The 20809-nt window shown below is 37.9% G+C and overlaps 1 protein-coding gene across 1 annotated transcript; it reads right to left on the reverse strand.

Moving 5' to 3' along the window:
- Window positions 1-252: 252 nt before the first annotated feature.
- Window positions 253-20313, reverse strand: LOC140226389 (metal cation symporter ZIP14-like). Its single transcript, XM_072306867.1, has 12 exons — window positions 20014-20313; window positions 11404-11694; window positions 10652-10862; window positions 8226-8410; window positions 6582-6747; window positions 5968-6137; window positions 5497-5640; window positions 4397-4555; window positions 3253-3310; window positions 2497-2649; window positions 1563-1750; window positions 253-420 (listed from the first exon to the last, which is right to left on the reverse strand). Exons 1-12 carry the CDS (start codon window positions 20311-20313, stop codon window positions 283-285), a joined length of 2163 nt encoding a protein of 720 aa, XP_072162968.1. The 3' UTR covers window positions 253-282.
- Between the last annotated feature and the right edge of the window lie 496 nt (window positions 20314-20809).

The raw sequence follows: 20809 nt of genomic DNA on the forward strand, positions 1-20809 counted from the left end.
ATGACGGCACGTGATCTTGGCAGCAGTCACTGCTGGGTAAACAATATAGAGCAATGAAAAAACAGAAACAGAAACAAAAACAAACAAAACACCCGCATATCCTTGAGAGTGTGCCTGATATTCAGGTTTGCGGCGTGGCGGCTTCACTTGTTTGTATAACGCAGTAGATCAGAGAGATATCCAGATTATTGAAAACATACAAATAAGCAAGCAAAAGACAAAAGACAAAAGACAAAAAAAAAAAAACCAAGACAAAAAATATATTAGTGGCCTATTCCGTTGTTATATCGAGATCGTAATGGCATCTTCGTAGAGAGCGATGACGAGGATGATGCCTACGCCAACGAGGAAACCGATGTTCTGGAGGATAGCAATCGCGGCTTTGCTTGATTTCCCTCGGTACGAATGCAGCATCGGGAGCTAAGGAATGCAGAACAAACAAAGCGGGTAAACTGAAATTACATTCTTCAAATAGACGAGCTATTTTGTTTCAACATGTTAGGATATTTAGAGTATATTATATAAGGTGCAACTTTGCTCCTTTACCGGTGTCAAAGTAGAAATTTTAGGTGCAAAGTTGCACCTCACAAATACCGTTGTGACACTGGACTAAAAGGTACAAGGTCACACCGGTAAAGGCGTTCCCAGTGGTACATGTATTCGCACACTGGTATACGTCTGGAGTTGAGTTTTGTTTTGTGAGGTCAGTTCCTTAGTTCTACATTTTTTTTTTTAAAATCATAAAGTATGATTTGGGAATAATAAAACGCTTCCGTGGATAGACGGAATTTAGACTATTAGTTAGATCAGACTGTTCATTCAGGATACACTCATACGACTAGATCGGTTTTCTTAAAACTAATTGAAAGCCAGCGTATTACTTAAATCAGGGTCATCAATCCAAGTGTGTCAAAAAAGCGATAATACAAAAATAATTTTGTGGAATGCGGACGTAAGACGGATTATAAAAGGATAATTAATGAAAGCATTAGAAGATGGAGAATTCAATGACAAACGGATATCTTTAGATACGATGGTCTTGCGCACAAAAAAAAGAAAAAAAAACAAAAACAAAACAAAAACAGACAGAAGGCAGACAAGAGAAAATCTTTCTTTTCTCAAGAGACAAGAGAAATACTTGAAAACACACAACCTGGCTTCAGAATAATAAAGGTTAAAATCTAGCAGTATGGTCCCATATCGATACAAAACACACACACACACACACACACACACACACACACAAATAAAACAACAAAAACAAATGCAACAATGACAGTAAAGTGAATTATATCTCATCTTTTATTTGTGTTTTTTTTCTTTTCCTTTTCATTTTAAAGTGTAACTTGAATACCTTATGAAAAAAAAAATGCATTGCAGATAATCTTTAGTTTCGCAGAATATTGCATTGGCCGTATACGACGTCTGCAGAGACAGCTGCCTCAGAGTAGCCAGGTTTCCTGGTGACAACAGTGACAACAACAACAACAACAACAACAACAACAACAGCAACATAAACAAACAAAACAATCAAGCAACAAGCAAACAAACAGACATCTTACCATGTCCACCAGACCGACGTAAAGGAACATTCCCGCCACCACGGCAAAGATCCATTCCCGGGCCGCGGAGGCCTGGGTCAGCGGGATCCCGATCCAGAGGCCGATGAAGGCCGTGCAGGCCGAGAGCAGGTTCAGCAGCAGGGCCGTGGAGAGTTTTAGTCCCTGCTTCAACAGGACCGCCAGATCACCTGAAGTGGATACCACAGTGTTTTCGAATGTCAATTTGGCGGGAACACATCGGCGTCACAATTTCATAAAACATCACAGTCGTATATGCTAAAATCGTCAGCTATACGACCCAAACTACGTAACTGTATTCATCGCATCGGCTACCTTCCCACAACAAGACAATCCCACTCTCTGTTTTGGTAGACATTTAGATATTTGACTTAAATCAACAATTAGAGTGGTAAAAATAATGACTGAGATCCCATCTAAGAGTCGGAAAATACACACATTATATTTTATATATTTCTAAAGCACCTTTTGTGTAACACCTCAATCTCAGTTACAGTATTATTGACAATTGGCAAATAGATAGATAGTACGGAGTCCGGTTCTTAAACAATATTACCTTCCCAACTTTACTTTCTGAATCGAAACTCTCTATACGACGAGTTGAACAACTGTTCTAGAAATGAGGTAATTATATTTTGGTTAATCTAGATATTTGCAATTATAACTGCTAAAAACAAACAAAATATAAACGATATGTTTTTTTTAATAACTTCAAGACTATACCTCGCCAGGTGCCAAGCAAGTTATTACTGGAAATTTAATTTCTTTTTCTGGTGGTGGGCTTACTTTGATACGTTTCAAAACTGTGCTTAACCTATTTTTGTGGTAAATACTTTTTATCTTCTTTAATTTTCGTCGGCTTTGATAAGGTTAGAAATCCTATACGCATCGATGGAAAAGAGGTTGTTGGTTTTACCCAATTCATGGGGCAACTCGTGGCACAGGACAGCGACACTGGTAGAGAGCCCCGCACCCAGGCTGACGGTGAAGGCTGCCCCGATGGCCAGGCCGTCTCCGAAGTTGTGTAGCGTGTCGCCGAGGATCACCATCACCGCCACGGGATGGATGCCTTGTGGAACGATCCGAATGGGATCAGGGGGTTACAAAGAGTCAGAATTTCTGTGAGGATTGGACCATCATGTCAGAGTTCAAGAGCCAAATAGCTTGTCTACGAAAGGGTTTATCGTTAACCCAGTCCATATTGAATTCTGAAATGCCCATAAACGTAATGCACAGGCACCAGGTTCCCGTATGGATGACATGTGCGCCACCAGAATATGAAAAATATGAATGATAAATGTAATGAAGTAACAATGAAGTACATACAATGAGACAGCTAGACAAGAGAATCATACGGAACTTAAAGTAAAAAACAAACAAACAACAACAACAGCAAACACCACCACCACCACAACAACGAAGGTTTAATTGGCTTCACGATACTTTTTTTGCACAAGGTAATACAAAAAGAAAACGATAAGTTTTTCCTCCAGGTACATCTTGGTTAAAAAAAAAATGAAAATAAATAAATAAATAACTTTCGGCTGTAAATGCTTACAAGAAAAATCAAAGAGTAGTTGACAAATAATAAGCAGGTCAGAAAAATCAAAGGTATGCCCTTCACCGGGGAAAAAAACAAAACAAAACAGAGACGGTAAAAATGTGTGTCCACCTTTGCAGCAACCGCGTTCTACATCACCAGAGCCATTACTCCCGCCTTCGTACTCAGTCTGTACAAAGAGAAGAAGAACGACAACCAACGTTTAAGGTAATGTTTTGATAAAAAAAATAGCATATGGAATATTACAGGAATGTGCATGCGAATCTCTATCGTTTTTACCTCATCTCTTTCCATCTGTCTATCAGACTTTTTATCTATCCATCTATCTATCTCTATATATCTTGAAAGTTGGAGATTTTTGAGACGATCACATAATGGCTTAATGATACCGAGATTGGACTTTGTTATTTGTTTGTTATTGGGAGGGGAGGGGAATGGGGCCGCAGCTCTTGGTGTTACCAGTGTTACTGGCGAAAATTAAATGTTCGAAAGTTTGAAACACGTTGTTATTCCCGGTTGAACAACTTCAGAATAGTGATCAGTTCGATATAACAAGATTTGAGCCTCGGGCATTATTGCGTTTGAATAAAACACTTGACATTTCAAAATCCTATGTACAAACTGTATGGCAAGTTGTGAGGGAATGACATGCTCACTTTGCCATTTGTATAATTGACTGTTCAAGAACAATTTCCCTGAAAAATTAATGTAATAGCTTCCTTATTTTTTCACACAATTTCGATCAAAATTGTATCGTTGAACTCATAATACACACACACATAATCAGGGCTCCACACTAACTTTTATTTTTGGTGGCCCAAAAGCAAACATCCGACCTTTTTTTGGTGGCCCGACGTGCGTTTTTGGTGGCCTCGGGCCACCGGGCCACAGTTAGTGTCAAGCCCCGTTATACATAATCGTCGCTGGGGTGACAAGACCTTGTATCTTAAATTTTGGTGAACAATGATTTTTTTTTTTTTTTTGATTAATGGTCATAATATAACGGGTTGAATGATGTCCTGACCAAATCCCAACTGTCTCACTCCAAAAATGAAGCCACCACGGCATGTCAAATGAAAGGCTTTCCCATTCGCTCTAGTGTTTTGGCTGCCATGTTTTTTGGCTCTCCTGAACATTTTGACATTTCGTAGATACGAGGTCTTGTCGCCTAAAGGACGATATGAAATGATACACGTGTATATACATATATCAGACAACCTTATATTTGGACTGAATTTCCCCTTAAAATCCTCACCAACTCTCTCTTGGACTCCGAGGTGCCGGCGGCCGCTTTGTTGAGTGCTCCGTTTCTGAAGGACGATGATCTCTTACTCTCCCTTGGCCCAGACATCTCGATAGAGGGCTGCTGCTGTCCGTTATCGTCAATAGAGTGACTGTGAGAGTGTGCACAGAGCTGGAATTAAGGAATTCAGGAACATGATATTATTAATAGTTATGATGAAAAAGACAGCTGCATTAGTTGTAGCATGACAGTTATGCTACTATCAAATAATAGTAGGGGACTGTTAGGACGATAAGAACAACAATTATAGTTACTACTATGTCAAAAGTAATCATAAAAGGGAGTGATAATACTTTTTTTTTTATTATCTGTCAATGATCGCTACGGAGAGTATCAATATGACAAAATTAATGAATAAACAAGTAAATGAATGAATGAATGAATAAATGAATGAACGAATGAATGAATGAATGAATGAATAAATAAATAACAAACTAATTAATCAATTAATTAATCAATTGATTAATAAACAAAATACACAAATGATGAATCTTAAAATCATGTAGGTGCATGTTCGGTTATAGTTATCTACATTTTGCACTAAGAGAGTTACCAAACGACCCCCGTGCATGTCGTGCTTATACTATCAACTAAATGCTGGGGGGGGGGGGGGAGGAAAAAGAGAGTAAGAGAAACAGTCACAGTCATCTATTGGTCGAGATAGACATGTAGACAGAGAGGGAATGAAGATGATGATGATGATGATGATGAAGATCGAAGAAGAAGGAAAGGGAGGAGAAGAAGAAGAAGAAGGAGAAGGAGGAGGAGGAGGAGGAGGAGAAGAAGAAGAAGAAGAAGAAGGAGGAGGAGGAGGATGTCCGGGAGGAGAAGAAGGAGAAGAGGGAGAAAGGGGAGAGAGAGATTTAGAGGGAAAGAGAAAAGATGTTCTATGAAATGCCATTTTCATATTTCTTTCATTATGTTCATCTGTGTGACTTCTCAATTCCTAAGCCAGAACATGCATGTTGAGAGCGTTTACTATGCTGTGGGGTTTTGTGTACAAACAAAAACACACAAAGGATAAGTAACGGTTGCGTATAACAAATACTTACTTTCGTAAAGTTGGAGAACTGCTCGAAAACGAAGAAAACGTAGATGGCGCCCTGTACGGCCAAACAGCGCCATATATAGGCGAGCTCGGGACTAGTGGGCGAGTGGGCCTCTGTACCCCCTTCGTGTGCATGTAGCCCCACAGCCTACAAAAGCGGTGGAAATCAATTTTGTAATTATGTATACTATATTAATGATTTGGTAAAAGAAAAATATGAATCTTGTAAAGCGGACACAATATAAAAGATTAAGAAGAAGGCATATCATAATTATTTATTCATTGTGGTTTTCTTTTTCTTTTATTTGGAACAACACGGATATGCCAATGGAAGTTCGAGCCACTGCCCTTCGTCATGTATTGTCGCGTCATTTCAATGTCAAATAATCAATTTGACTTCTTTGTTGTTGTCTTTGTTTCAAATTGACTGGTCAGACAGGTATCACAATTTCGTTACAATGGTACGCGTACTCACCTGCGGGATAAGATGTATTATGGCATCACCAGTCAGAGTGGCTACGGCAAGAGCAATCATGGTTTGAATGGCTTTCTCGTAGAATCCTGAAGACATACAAGGTACGAAGGCTCCTCCTAGCAGGGATATGGCGCTGATGATGGCCACGGCTAGGGTCCCGTATCCCCAGGCTACGAAGGAAGGAAGGGCAGATAAAACATGGTATTGACAAAGATTAACCCGGCGTGATGTCCTAAAAAATCTGAGTAATAGTAACAATCTTTATTGCTGAGTTACAGAATAAAATCTGACCCATGGCAAGGTAATGCTATAATGGTTCCGTAACTTCACAGGTGAAACACATGGATACTTAAAGCCATCGTTACTCATAAAATATCCCAGACAACATTATGAATTTGCTGTCTCTAATGCTGTGTTATTTTCCTTGTTCTTGTTTTGTGGTTTTTTTTTTACTTCTTTCATTATTTTATTTCCATGGAATGTGAACGTCATTGGTGATAATAATATAAAAGATGCCTTCTCCATTTCCAACAAAAAAATTGTAATGTTAGAAATTATGTGTTCGTCGCATTTGAACTACGCGTACTACAACATTGCGTCAACTTTGTTCATACTTTCAGCATTTGAGATTGATGAGGGCTCGCTGGTGGTCTGTGCGCATGCTCCGCTGAGGATCTGTTGTATGAGTGAAGGCGAGAGCTGGCTGAACTGGGCCTCAGTGATCCCGGCTTCGTGGTCGATGGCGTACACATCAAGGAGTTCCTCGGCCGAATAACACGTCTGAATGACAAGACAAGCACCGAAAGAAAAGATTGGCCAAATCCTGCCATCATTGAAATACTTCTAATAAATGAACTAACAAATTGGTTGCTTTATGTGGTTAACGTCCTTTAGTATCGAAGCCAGGAAAGAGCTGCATGTTTTTTAAACTAATAGTCTTTGGCCCGAATTCACGAAGCTGGTACAAGTGAAACAATGGTTTAAAGGGATGGTGCAGTATTGGTGGAGATGAGAATTGGGCTTTTAACTTTTTGCAAGATACCAAGAAAACACTTACGAAATAGAACAGTGCATACCATTTTAGGAGGAATTCAAAATTTATTCGATGAAAATAGGGTTTTGAATGACTGAAATATCGAAAAACAAAGTAAAACAAAGCGATCGTAATAAAGTGTGGGTCCCACACTTTACTAGAATCGCTCTGTTTTGGATATCTCAGCCATTTCAAAACCAATTTTCATCAATTTTCATAAAAGTTGAATTCCTTGTGGAATTACATGCTCTTTCATATTTCACAAGAGGTTTCTCATTATCTCACCATAAATGTTAGAAACCTGAAATTAGGTTTCAACCAAAACTATACGATCCCTTTAAACCATGTACAAAGACTGCAGTTTTGCATGGGGCGCCAAGTGTCGTATGGCCTATTTCATTTCGAAATCAGTCATTTCGTCGACGAAATGAAAAATCAATGATTTCATAACGAAATGGGCCATGCGACACTTGGCGTACCACCTTCGTGAAATCGGGCCTTTGGGTTTTGCAATAATCTCGGCACCTGAAAGTATCCCACAAGATAATTCAGGGAAAGAGAGAATGGAAGGGGGTGAGGGGAGAGAAAATGAATTAATGAAGGAGATTAATGGGGGAAATACGGAGGGGAGAGAAGATGAGAGGTGAGAAAGGGAGTTTCTGAACGCAATTAAAACTTTCGCTTTCCATTTGTATACCTTCACTTGTCTCTAATACGTTGGCTTTGATATCAACATACTCAGACGCATTCAACGGGGCAATGAATAAATACGGAAGTACAAAACGGAAATGTTATACACATAAGAATGTACGTTCAAATTAATTGGAAGAATATACTTTGCGGCATTGCAGCTTCCATCCTTTTCAATCAAAATATCACTTTGAGCAAAGTATTTTCTTTTACTGTTCCTTATTATGAAAAGCTATTATGTTGTGTTTGTTCTCTACGTATATGATTCTAGACTTTGGAGGACGAACAATAGCTACATGCATTGTTCAGGGATTTCCCTTATTGATGCTTGATTTTGATAGTCAGCATTGGAGGGTTACACATTGACATTGTGGAATAATGGTTTTGTCTATGGGAGAAAATTATACGGGGTATAACTGCTGCAATGTACCTATTGCCGGTTTGTGTGATTGCACAGGTACACACTCGTCCACATGCTTAACCCTATCCACCTTTTAGCAGAAAGAACCAATCAATGGTTTGTGAAATGACATACCTCATTTACTAGGAAAGAAATTTCTCCGTGATCGTGGTCGTGACCGTGATCGTCATCAGTCTCTCTCTTTGATAATCGCCTCCATCTCCTACCCATCACCTCGTCGACGCTTCTGCGATGGGCGTGGTCATCGTGGCCATGGCTGATTCCGCCAATACCCAATTCCGTCAATATCATCTCGAATTCTGCGACCGGTTCAAAATTGTCGGCATTGTACATGTCAACGTTACTCCCTAAGAGTGACACCTGTCCAATACTTTTTTTTTTTAACTGCGAGAGTTGCATTAAAATAACCAAACTTGGAGACAAGCAAGAGAGCAATGGAAGAGGGTCCAGTGACGTCATCAAACTTCGCTGAGCATCGCGTCATTTGACGTCATGGAACCCCATCTATACACTATCATTATACCGTTCAGGAGTAGTTTATTGAATACAGAACTGTCCCTTATCGTCTTTACAAGAAAGCATAGACAATAGAGTCAGTGCAAATGAAAATTGATTTCAAGATGAGAAATCATTCATGTTCTTGGAAATGACAAAGAACAAACTGAGAGCAACTTCTGTAAAAATCCGTTCCTTGATCTTTACTAAACATCTTTCTAACAGGCAAAGAACAAATCTGAGCACTGACTAACCTTGGTCGAAAAGACGGACAAATTTCCACTTGACAAGTCAATTAATTGATTAATTGATTCCTTAAAAGTAGTTTTATAGCGAGTAGGGAGAGGGCATTTCTTTTTTTTTTTGTCGATTGGGAACTACTATTGCAACTGATTGACTACTAGTAAAAAAAAATGCCCTTAAGGTAAATGCGCGCGGAATTAATCAGTGTAGTAGAAGCAAAATTAAAAAGTCAAGGGCGTACATGACTATTAGATATTATGACATCCCGCAAAATTTCATATTATTTTTAGTTTACATGTTGGCACTCGCAGGGATAGATTTGAATAAGGTCTATGAGTCGAGAGTGACTACAAAATGATGTAATAGATATCAGGAACAACTAACCTTCTTGTGTAGTAATGAACAAGGAAAAGTAGAAATTACGCGGTGCGTAATATATGTCCCCGCCGGAAGTAGCATTTAGTAGCAAAATGTACAATATAGTTAAAAAGATGAAGGTCAAAGGTCAAAGAAGTCAAAGGTCAAAATTCTATGTAGAAGTTTTGAAGCCCTCACCTAGTGCCATCACATAAAGCAAAAGGAATCGAAATCGGGTTAGAAATGGCGAAGGAGTAGCATTTTGTAGCCAATGTACAATATAGGTAAAAAAAAATCAAGGTCAAAGGTCAAAGAAGTCAAAGGTCAAAATTCTGTGTAGAAGTTTTGAAGCTCTCACCTAGTGCCATCACATAAAGCAAACGGAATCGAAATCGGGTTAGAAATGGCGAAGGAGTAGCATTTGGTAGGAAAATGTACAATACAGGTCAAAAATCAAGGTCAAAGGTCAAAGAAGTCAAAGGTCAAAATTCTGTGTAGAAGTTTTGAAGCCCTCACCTAGTGCCATCACTTAAAGCAAACGGAATTGTAATCGGGATACAAATGGCGAAGGAGTAGCATTTTGTAGGCAATGTACAATATAGGTCAAAAATCAAGGTCAAAGGTCAAAGAAGTCAAAGGTCAAAATTCTGTGTAGAAGTTTTGAAGCCCTCACCTAGTGCCATCATATAAAGCAAACGGAATCAAAATCGGGTTAGAAATGGCGAAGGAGTAGCATTTTGAAGCAAAATGTACAATATAGGTCAAAGGTCAAGGTCAAAGGTCACAACTGAAATTTTGTATAGAAGTTTCAAAGCTCCCATGTAGTGCTATCATATAAAGCAAACAGAATCAAAATCGGGTTAGAAATGGCGAAGGAGTAGCATTTTGAACATTTTGATCACACACGGACGCACACACGGACACACGGACACACGGACACACGGACACACGGACGGACGGACGGACGGACACACACACGTACGGAGCCCGTTTCATAGTCCCCTGCTCGAACTCGTTCGGCGGGGACAATAACCTGTAATGATGACTAACCTTCTGTAATAATGTATAACCTTCTGAAATGATGACTAAATTAAGCTGTAATGATGACTAACCTTCTGTGATGAAAAAGCTGTAACGATGACTAACCTTCTGTAAAGATGTCTACGCTGTAATGACTGATCTTCTGAAACGATGACTAACCTTCTGTAATGATGACTTAGATATAATGATGACTAACTTTTTTCTCTTATGTCTAACCTTCTGTAATGACGACTAACCTTCCTAGGTAATAGTGACTTACCTTCTGTAATGATGACTAAGCTGTAATGACTAATATTCTGTAATGACTAAGCTGTAACGATGACTAAGATGTAATGATGACTAACCTTTTTCCCCTATGACTAACCTTCTGTAATGACGACTAACCTTACACGGTAATGACTAACCTTGTTCTATAATGACTCCTGAAGATGAGCCATGGTCGTCAAACACCGCGTCGACGAATGCCTCTTGAGTCGGGACCGTGGCCTCACCGATACAGTGCCCCTGGAGGAGACCGGCGATGACTTCCTCGCTCACCGATAACATCTCGTCCTCATTGGCACCAGCTTCGTGATCGCTCACAGCTTTATCGAAGACGGACTCGACATCGAAACACTTTTAAAATAAAAGAAATAACGTAACTCCTATTTAATACATACATTAGTGACATGCATCAGTCTTTTTGATTAAGGAAGAGGAAGCAAGCTTCAATATGCTGACCGTTGAGAAGAAAAAAATAATCGACATTGCTGCATAGCAGGATTGTGGCTTAACATTTTAGCGCGCCATTCCTTAAAAAAAAAAATATACCAAAAAGAATAAAAATGACAGTTCATCTACTCTCATGGGACAAATAGTTGCGATTATCGTCAAAGCACAATGCATGGGTAATTATCACAATATGATATATATCATGCATTGCAGAAGGTTAGTCATAGGGGGAAAAAGATATATATATATATATATATATATATATATGTATATATGATAGAATAATCCAGAAGGATGACAGTAATAATTATACGAATGCTTATTTCATTAATCATCTTTTATTTTTTGTTCATCGAAAGATCCGATCTCTTTCATGGTACACTGTATTAGAGAAAAGTGAACAGACGTGCATAGGATAGCATACAGTTGTAAAGATTCATGTTACCATTGAGTTTGATTCTGCCGTGTAGTCATTGCTGATCGTATCCAAAATGGCGTCCAAGTCATCTTCTGACAGAGTAGCGTTCCCATCTTCACTGTTGGCAGACCGCAGCGCAGTCCCCACCGCATCTTCACTCAAGTCCGTGCCGCCGCTACCAGCCTGGCACACCGACACGAGGCCGTGCGCCCCGTAGAGGACCAGCGGACTAGCATGTAAGAAATCATCCTCACTGAGCCCATGAGCTTGATCAACGTTGAGGGCAGCAAACACGTCAGTAGTGAAATTATTCACACACTGTAGAGGCAGAGTTAAAATGAAGAGTGAGTAGGCCTAATTACTGGCATGTATAGTATGAGTATGTGTGAAATAGTGATAAGAATTCTAAATAGGTATACATTGTTTTTTTTTTTTTTTCTTGTATTTGACAACAATCACTGTTCCATTACCACAGACTGTCAATCTATTACACATCATGAAATGAATGCTTGTGGCTTCATTCATCATTATTCTACATTGTACAAGGTCAATACAATGAGGGGAGAATTGGATTAGTTGGTTTTGATGACTATTTCTGACAAGGATTTTCTGAACACTGAGATTTTAAGAGGAAAGAACAATATCCAGTAAAAAGAAAAAAAAATGACTCCAAATATTTATTTTACCGAGGTTTTCAATAGGTTTAGATCGGGCAAGTATTTTTCAACGTTCTGAACATCCTCAACAATGAACAGTGTGAGGAACAAAGCAAAAATAAAACGGACTGGATGGAATTTAGACAAAAGCCGAGCTCACACGGGCATTAAAAAACGCGAAGTTCAAGATCTCCAAGATGGCCATTCTGGCTAGACTATTCTCTAAACCCAGTACATCGTCGACATGAGTGTACTGGGATACTTCCATTATAAACAACGTTCCCACTGCACTGCCTGTTACGTAATGTATAATACGCTTAGATCAATAATGAGTTCAACCCTCATAAAACTAGACAGTCCATACACATTCCCCGAGGGTGTGTGTTTGTATATTGAAAAAAAAAATCCTTTTAAAAAGGTGTTTTTAGCCCTTTGGAAACTGAAGATCCCATACACAATGGCCTATAATAATTCCGTGAAAGGTACAAGAGCTCATTACTCTCATTTCGACAACTTTCTAGATTATGCAAAAGAGATCACTTACCTCATGTTTATTTTCATCTATGATAAGTTATGTTTATTTTGAAAGCCTATTAAGACGATACTTGTGTGTCACAGAAATTAATTCTTTCATACTTTTGTCGACCTTTGAAATCTTTCAAATAACGTAATTACATATCCTATGTAAAAACAATAAAACAAGTAAAGCATAAAACTATAAAACAGCGGATGGGCTGTTTCGGGCGGTTTCAGGCGGTTCAGTTACTAATTATAATTGGATAAACAAGAAACAAAAACAAAAAAAAAAACGTTTTCGTTGACGATAAGTATTGTGGTTGACTATGCTTACAACAATGTTTATAGTGATGCAAGAAGTGTCTACTTCTAACGTGTAATCATCTATGAAATACCGTAGTTACATGTAACCATAAAGAACGGATATGGATTGTTTGTTTACACATTTTGCACCAGATTGCCTTCACACGCACAACCACTCGAACAGTCGAAAGTCTTATATGCTAATAGAGGAATTAGTATAATATGCCTGTGTACAACTTTGTAGGTGCGTTTGTGCCAAATTCGGTGAAGTCATGTGTGGGGGAGGGGAGATTGACTGATTGCAAATATGGGAAAATTAGCAAACACCGCAAAAAGAAAAAAAAAGAAAAAAAAAGGTGCATTTCTATTTTGACAAATGGATTATTGTGACGTCCTGCTGAATACTGATTCTTTTCACGATTGTTCCTTTTGTATACAAATACAGTGAGGTCACATAGACAAAGGGAGTGAGAGGGAGAGAGAGAGAGAGAGAGAGAGAGAGATAAGAGAGAAAGCAATGAGAGTTTTCTATCTTTCCGGTTTATGTTTTGTGGTGGTGCTGGTGGTTGGGGATGCCTTCGGTAATGCTCATGGCTTTAAACTGCGTAAAAGTGAGCCAGATATTTGGTGTTTTCTATTATACCATTGCAACATAATTAACGACAGTCAGTCGGTGAGTTCTATGTCATTTCCCACGATGAACCCACGCCCTTTGAATAAATAACGGAAAAATGAAACAGAAGAGAGAAAAAAAGAGACAGATAGATAGAAAGGGAGCGAGATAAAAAGGAAAAAAATAAAAAGGCAAGGAACCTCCTCACTCACGAAAGCAAAATTAAGAGGAACAAAACACACAAATCACTGGCGTCAGTCTAGTGATGACGTGCCAATCCCCTATAAGATGAAGACATAAAAAGCTCTCATAACTCACGTTCAACGTATTCAGCGTATCACGCATATAAATAGTTCCCATACACACAGATGCAAATTTAATTGTGCCCAAATATGCAACAGATAAAGGAGAAAATGCGGAAATTTATCGTGACAATGCATGGATTCCTTTGTGTGTGTGTGTGAAAATAATTTTATTTTCTACATTTTGATTATTAGCAACTAGGATCTTGTAGAGGATATTGATGTGAAGCAGGATCCACTTCCCAAAGTTTCATCCTGCCAAAATATGTTGATCGTAATGCATAAGATAGATATCGTTTTTATTATATTGGTAGGATAAATCTGACTACCCATGTATCAACTGGATTTGATTATTGATTCTATTTTGTAGACACGTCCGTTATGCAGTTATGAAAATCGGATTTAAGTTTTGATTTTTACCCCGAGGCCCCCTATTCGTGTCAAGCTGCTGTTTATGACCGCCGTCTCCTGCTTTTCTGTTATTACAATGTCTAAACATGCTTTTATTTTTTTTTTTTATCTGAAATTCGTTTGTTGTGACGACATGGCATATTCTAAATGAATAATCAATTATCATTTAGATAATTTACAACTGTAAATTCCACGATTTCCTTCTGAACATTTTTTTTCCGTTATTGATATCATGCTATACGTCTCATGCGTCGAATACTGTCATGTTCATAGCGTATGTATTCTTATATGCTTTGAATTATTTGTAAGACAGTTTGTAAGACAGTATGCTGGCTTATGCGTCTTGTAATATTAATTTCTAAACATGCATATTCTTTTGGTACGTTTGATTTGGAAAGAGGCAGAAATAAAACCAGACCAAACTGATGTATTCATAATCATAGATGTATTAAGAAAAAAAAATATATATGTGACCGTGCACCTCAAAACGAACATAAAGTCGCATACACTGATTTTGCGTGAGGACAGAAAATAAGTGAAATGGGTCAACCTAGCCGAACTTGACTTTTTCATATTTTCTGAAAGAGCGTGTCTTCTTTTACATTATGCTAAAATTTGGTATCATAAAACGGGCAGGAAAGTGTGTTTTTTTAGTAGTTTATCTCGAACATTTTGGGTAGAATAGTGTGATTAGGTGTGTCTTTAGAATTCCTTTTTCATTTCTGAAAAACCTCGTCCACACTCTTCACTTTCAACTCTAATAACTTTTGAAAGGATAGTGCTGCTGCTTTGAAAGTTGGCATTAATTATGGACAGAATGTGTCAATGAGGCATGCTTAATTTCAATATAATTTGATAATCACTTCATTGTTGTTACTCTGGTGGTTTACTTCCTGTTTTTTGTCCCATTCATCACACGGGTTTGGTAAAGATTAAGCGCTTGAATAGACACTGTACTCTAGAGCCTCTTTTCTCAGTTCACACTTTTCCTGAGTTTGTGCTTTCTTTCAAATATTTAGATAGGTTAGGAGAGTCCATTTGAATTGAGTTATACATCATTTTAAAGCTTAAAGTCTGCTCTTTCAGAATATGGTCTTAACTAAAAATTCATGTCTGTCGACTTTTTGTTTGTTTTGAGGTGCAGGGTCACATATATAGACACCAACAAGTGATCAGGAACCTTGTGGGGCATTCAGATGATAAATTACGCAACAATTTTTTTTAAAGAGTATATAGGCCTTTTTTAATCTCTAGAAAAAAGAAAAAACATTCCAGGAATGTTGTTACGTTGTACATTATTGTGCTTATGCGTCTATTACTTTCGTTGCCATCGTGTATAGCCCGTTTCTTCACAGTATTAGACATGTTAGAACCCATCGGTAAAATAATTTTCTTTTCCTGTCGTCAACCTAATAACATACAACTTCATTTACGTACCTGTTTGAATTAAGTTTCTAAGGTAAATGTTCACTTAGCATTAATTTGTTGTTGGTAGAATATAATATGGTAGGGTAAGGCTTCGTTAAAATTGTGTTCATTGTTCGAAATGTTTTTGACAACCAAACATGCATACGTGTAGAGTACGAATACAGAACAGAAACAGTATACATACTCGGCTATTTAAATGCCGAAACTCAGTTGCTGTGTATAGGACATATCACAAGTCATGCTTCATAATGCGAATGTTATTCACTCAGTATTTTCCAGAATTGTGTGTGTGTGTGTGTGTGTGTGTTTCCGTTTTCTCTGCCTCGTAATCTGCTTATTACACACGGGACTTAAAACCTTTAATCAATGATGGCTTTGTCTTTAGGGGAATCGTTTATAATGTTCTATTTCCTGTAGTGTATCTGGTTGCAGAGAGGGGTAAATACCCTATGAAAGGGATGGTTTATAGCGAACAACAATCGTAATAAAACGAGTAAAAGTCGAATCCACTTTATCACGCTCTTCCTATTTGCTATGTGTACTTTTGGATTTTTTTTAACGTGGGCTGTTATCACTCCGAAATCAAAATATTGTCTTGTTCTATTAAACAGCTAGCATGGGAGGGGGGGGGGGGGGTCGAGAAATCAAAATATTTTCAGACGCATGAACGTGTTATGAAACTAAAGTGAACCTTCGAATGTGTCATAAACTTCTTGACCTTGCACTATTAATGACTCTTCCAGCTCATCATAGTCGATACAGCTATATAGACTGCCAAAAAGGGATGTATTGTTGTTGTTTCTAAAAATGATAAGCGTTGAACTATTTAAGGTTTGTTTGTTTGTTTGTTTGTTTGTTTGTTTGTTTGTTTGTTTGTTTGTTTGTTTGTTTGTTTGTTTGTATTAGGATACATTATGCAAGTGACCATATTTACCTACAAGTGGTAACGGTTTAAATGACAAAATGAAAGATGTCGTTAGTATCACAAACATAATTTGTAGGTAAGATGTATAATATAATATATTTTCTTTTTTATCCTGTTACAAGAGTTTGATCGCATACTGGTTAACGTCAATAATAATTATTGCTGGCTCGCTGTTTAACAAGTAACGTTCTGTCAGTTATCATTACACGATAATATCCCGCATTTTCTCATGAATGCCTTTGTTCTTTTAACATGATCATTCAAAAATATCTCATATTGGCTTGGAAAGAGTTAACACGGTGTGTGAAAAAAAAACAAGCTCGCCACCTATAATTGGTATGCTCTAATTCCTTACAGTCGTGCAGATCTGTTCTTGAAGAGCTGGAAAGATATAGCCAATTGAAAAAAAAAAAAAAAATCTTATCACCCAAATTTCCAAAATGCAAAACATTTGAACAGATTGTTAGATATCCCTCAAACTTTCACTGACGTGTTCTAGTAATATTACAGCCTTCACTCAATCCACATGTATGATTGAAGTAAACTCCTCTTCAGAAAGAGCCGCATACCGAATGCAGTCTAAACATTTCATTTCATGAGAACATAAAAAGACGTAACCGTCAGAACCGCCCACCTGAAATGGGGGAAATAACCCAGTTGAAATTTAGCACACACACACACACACACACACACACACACACACTCAAATGATATTAAAAAAAGTGTAAGTTTAGCAATTATAGTGCAAAAAAAAAAAAGAAATACGTTATAAAAATGGCCCATACTTTTATATACCCTGCAATAAAAAAAAAAGGGAAAAAAGTCATTACAAGGTAACGTTCAAACACTCGTTTTCAAGCAAAAACTTGAAATCGCCGACATTTGTTTACATGGAAAACAAAGGTATTATATTCAACCCTCACAGTCATGCAGTGAGTCAAGGGTAGGATCGATATTGCAAACAGTCATACCATTCAAGCCCACGCATGCAAAAGTTATATTCAAATCACACGTTCCTGCATTCATGCACGCGAACTCCCCTCTATGTATAGGTGCGCCATACAAGATGACACGCCATATTAGCGATCATTCACGTTCTGTACATAATCCTGGTGCTTAATACCGGAAGCCATATTGTAAGAAAAATAAACAGAACAGAATAACGCTATTGAATCCTACACGCTGTGCATGCGAAAATAATACTAAATGTGCCACTGCCACAGCGGGGCATTTAAGACGAGTCAATGAAAGTGTACTTTATTATACAATGCTTTTGAAACAGGTACACCGACTGTGATTTTTACGGGCGCTTGGCTAGCGACTTCCAAACCTTACCCTTATTATCTGAAACAGCTTTAAAAAAACTGAACATTCTGTGTCGGTGGTGCTATACATCTTAAAGAATCACCTGTTCATTGGACAATTATACCTTTCAAAGTCCTTTTTATGCTGTTGGACATTCGGATGGGTGCATGTCCGTAAATGTTTTTAAACATGAGTGTTGACAAAAACGAAAGAAAGACAAATTCCTTCTGTTTTCATATCAGTGTTTGCGATGTCAGAGCCGTCACTGGGCCATTCCTATTAACAAAGATATTTTAATTGAAAAGACAATCTATAAAGGCTACATATATAAATAACTATTACATTGCTGAACATCAAATTCAACAGGTTTGAGTGTGTTAAAAGAAGAAGAAGAAGAAGAAGAAGAAGAAAAAAAAAAAAACGTTCCGGAATTTCCTAATGCTACGTAAACGAGTGGTATTAATAGAGAAAAAAGAGACATGTTTATGATTTGTACATTCAATTGAAAGAAGTGAGCGATCATAACGCCTAAACGTGTGCAAAATTATGATGTGCTTATTTTCCCCGCTAAGGAATACATTTCAGAAGTCATGTACATGTACCAAATAAAAATTGTACCTTTATGTAACATCGTCTAATGCAAATCAAGACGTAGTCTATTCTTTGTTATGTCACCTTTGTAACGTAGGGGATTCCATAATATTAATACCACTTCATCAATTTCGTTGTGTTTACAATAGGTCTGTAAATGAGATGACATTAAAAAAAATCTACATTTGGCCATTTAATTGTGAAGGCAGATTTGACAATATCATGACATGCAAATCATTTCGCTAACCCATACGTTAAAGTGGAAAAGGGTTACATAAAGTGAGGGAAAAGGTGAGGAAACAAAGACAAGGTCTAACTTTGATATAATAGAATTATGATATGTAAGACTGAGAGCAAAACAATCTAAAACCGTTTCTGTTAATTTGAAATATTTGCGAATGGATATTCGAACAAGGAAAGAAAATTATAAGAATATAATTTATGAAATATAATCATAACTTCCTGAATATTTATTGATATGAAAGAATTGAGGTGTAACTGAGAAAAGTTTCATTTTGCTTTGCTGATGGACTTTCGTTATTTGTTTTTGTATGTGACTCTGAATCTTTTTGGATCAATAACAAAATAGTTTCGCAAAGGAATTGCATAAAGGTCAAACTTTAGAAAATTACACAATGACTTATAGTTTGCTCCTTCCTTGGTTATATCACAAACCCCGCATTATTAAAATTGTAAATTATTTGGAGAATAATACGAATAATGATTTCTGACTTTGATGGATGTCCTTTTTGTTTGGCGCCAATGTGTATACCATCCTGACTTGAACAAGTTGTGTGGTTTCCCCCACACCTATTGTGTCTATATTTAGTTTTGATGTCACAACGCCGTGGCATAATTGGTGGAATGATGGCACAAAAGAAGGCGTTGTCGTGCCGGAACTTTGGCAAGAACATGTCCCTAACACCGTAACTTCGTTTCTACAGTACCTCCTTCGGGATATCTTAACAGTGGAGGATTGACGGACGTATTAGGATTTCGCTAGATGATTAACTTAGCCAAACAAAGGCACAATCGATGAACACACCCTTCCCACCTCCCTGACGTAACCCCGCAAATGTACGCACTAACCATGCTAACAGAGACTCGAGAGCAACTTGTATGATCATAGAACAGCGTTGGTATGTTTAAAATCTTTGAACTTCTGACGATGGTGACTGGATAATATATGTAAATGACAAATGATACTAGAATGTATGTGCATGAATGCTATTGGGCTACATAATATATATATATATATATATATATATATATATATATATATATACATACATATATATATATATATATATATATATATATATATATATATATATATATATTATATTATATATAAACTTTTCTAACAAAATTGATGTTGATGTTCAGATTGCACGTACAAATCATCAACATTACCAGGAAGAGCTTACAAGTTCATACTTCTTTGCTTTCTCAACAACTCCTGCAGACAAGAAAACAAAGTTATCTTTAGCACCATTCCAAAGTACATTTACATCACCCAGTCGTAAATGAAAAATAGAGAAAGAAAAACAACCTAAAGTGAGAGCCGAATAATGTTTAACAACATACCGTAGAGCAATTTGCGACACGTGATTCACAGCTTAGCCGGCCAAAGACAGTTTGGACTAAGATCCGCATTTCCTCATAGGTGATATTCCGGTCATGATTAGCTTCAAAATCTTCTTCCTCCCTCCAAGCCTTTGTCTCCTCGTCCAGGAGATAATTTCCGATCTGGACGAAATTCTCTTCATCGCCGTGATCATGGTCGTGGTCATGGGAACTCCTCTCAAATCTCATCCCCGCCGATAAGGCGGCGATGTTCAGGAGGAGAAATGTGCACACGAGCCGCAGAAAAAGTTTGGTCGCCATTTCACAAAGTGTCTATGGTACTCGAGAACTATGTACTGTGTGCAGAGACACTCAAGTACTGAGTGCAGCAATGCGGAGGCGACGATTGCGTTGCGAGTAAAAGGTAAAATAGCGATGGCTCCAATAAAAGGCTGCGAAGCTATCTGCTCGATCACACACGGTATTTTGTACAGTGTGTATCTGCATACGATAAGTGGCGTACTTTGGACTGACGACGCTATCTGCTTACGAGATTTCATTGAAACGTGAGAGGCGAGTATGACGTGTACGCTGCGTTCACTGGAAAATCCGTTGTCCATCAGGAACCGTCAATCCATTGCCACATTGCTCTCTCTCTTTTTCTTTCTCTCTCTCTCCCTCTCTTCATCTATCTCTCTTCCATTCAGCCAACTTCTTCAAGCGTATAATACAGTATTGTTGGGTAGCTTTAGTCCGAGATACGAACACTCCCTTCCCCCCACCCCGCCCACCACTACCACACCGTGATACCCACGAC

The sequence above is a fragment of the Diadema setosum genome, chromosome 3 (assembly GCF_964275005.1).
Source record: "Diadema setosum chromosome 3, eeDiaSeto1, whole genome shotgun sequence".
Classification (NCBI taxonomy): domain Eukaryota; kingdom Metazoa; phylum Echinodermata; class Echinoidea; order Diadematoida; family Diadematidae; genus Diadema; species Diadema setosum.

What these genes read in the sequence shown, in the direction of transcription:
- LOC140226389 (XM_072306867.1), bottom strand. Translation starts at nt 20,313, where the DNA reads ATGGCGACCAAACTTTTTCTGCGGCTCGTGTGCACATTTCTCCTCCTG. An exon ending in CGGCAGAATCAAACTCAATG is followed by an intron (nt 10,863 to 11,403) that starts GTAACATGAATC and finishes TTATTTTAAAAG; the next exon opens with TGTTTCGATGTCGAGTCCGT. An exon ending in CGGAGTCCAAGAGAGAGTTG is followed by an intron (nt 3,311 to 4,396) that starts GTGAGGATTTTA and finishes CTCTTTGTACAG; the next exon opens with ACTGAGTACGAAGGCGGGAG.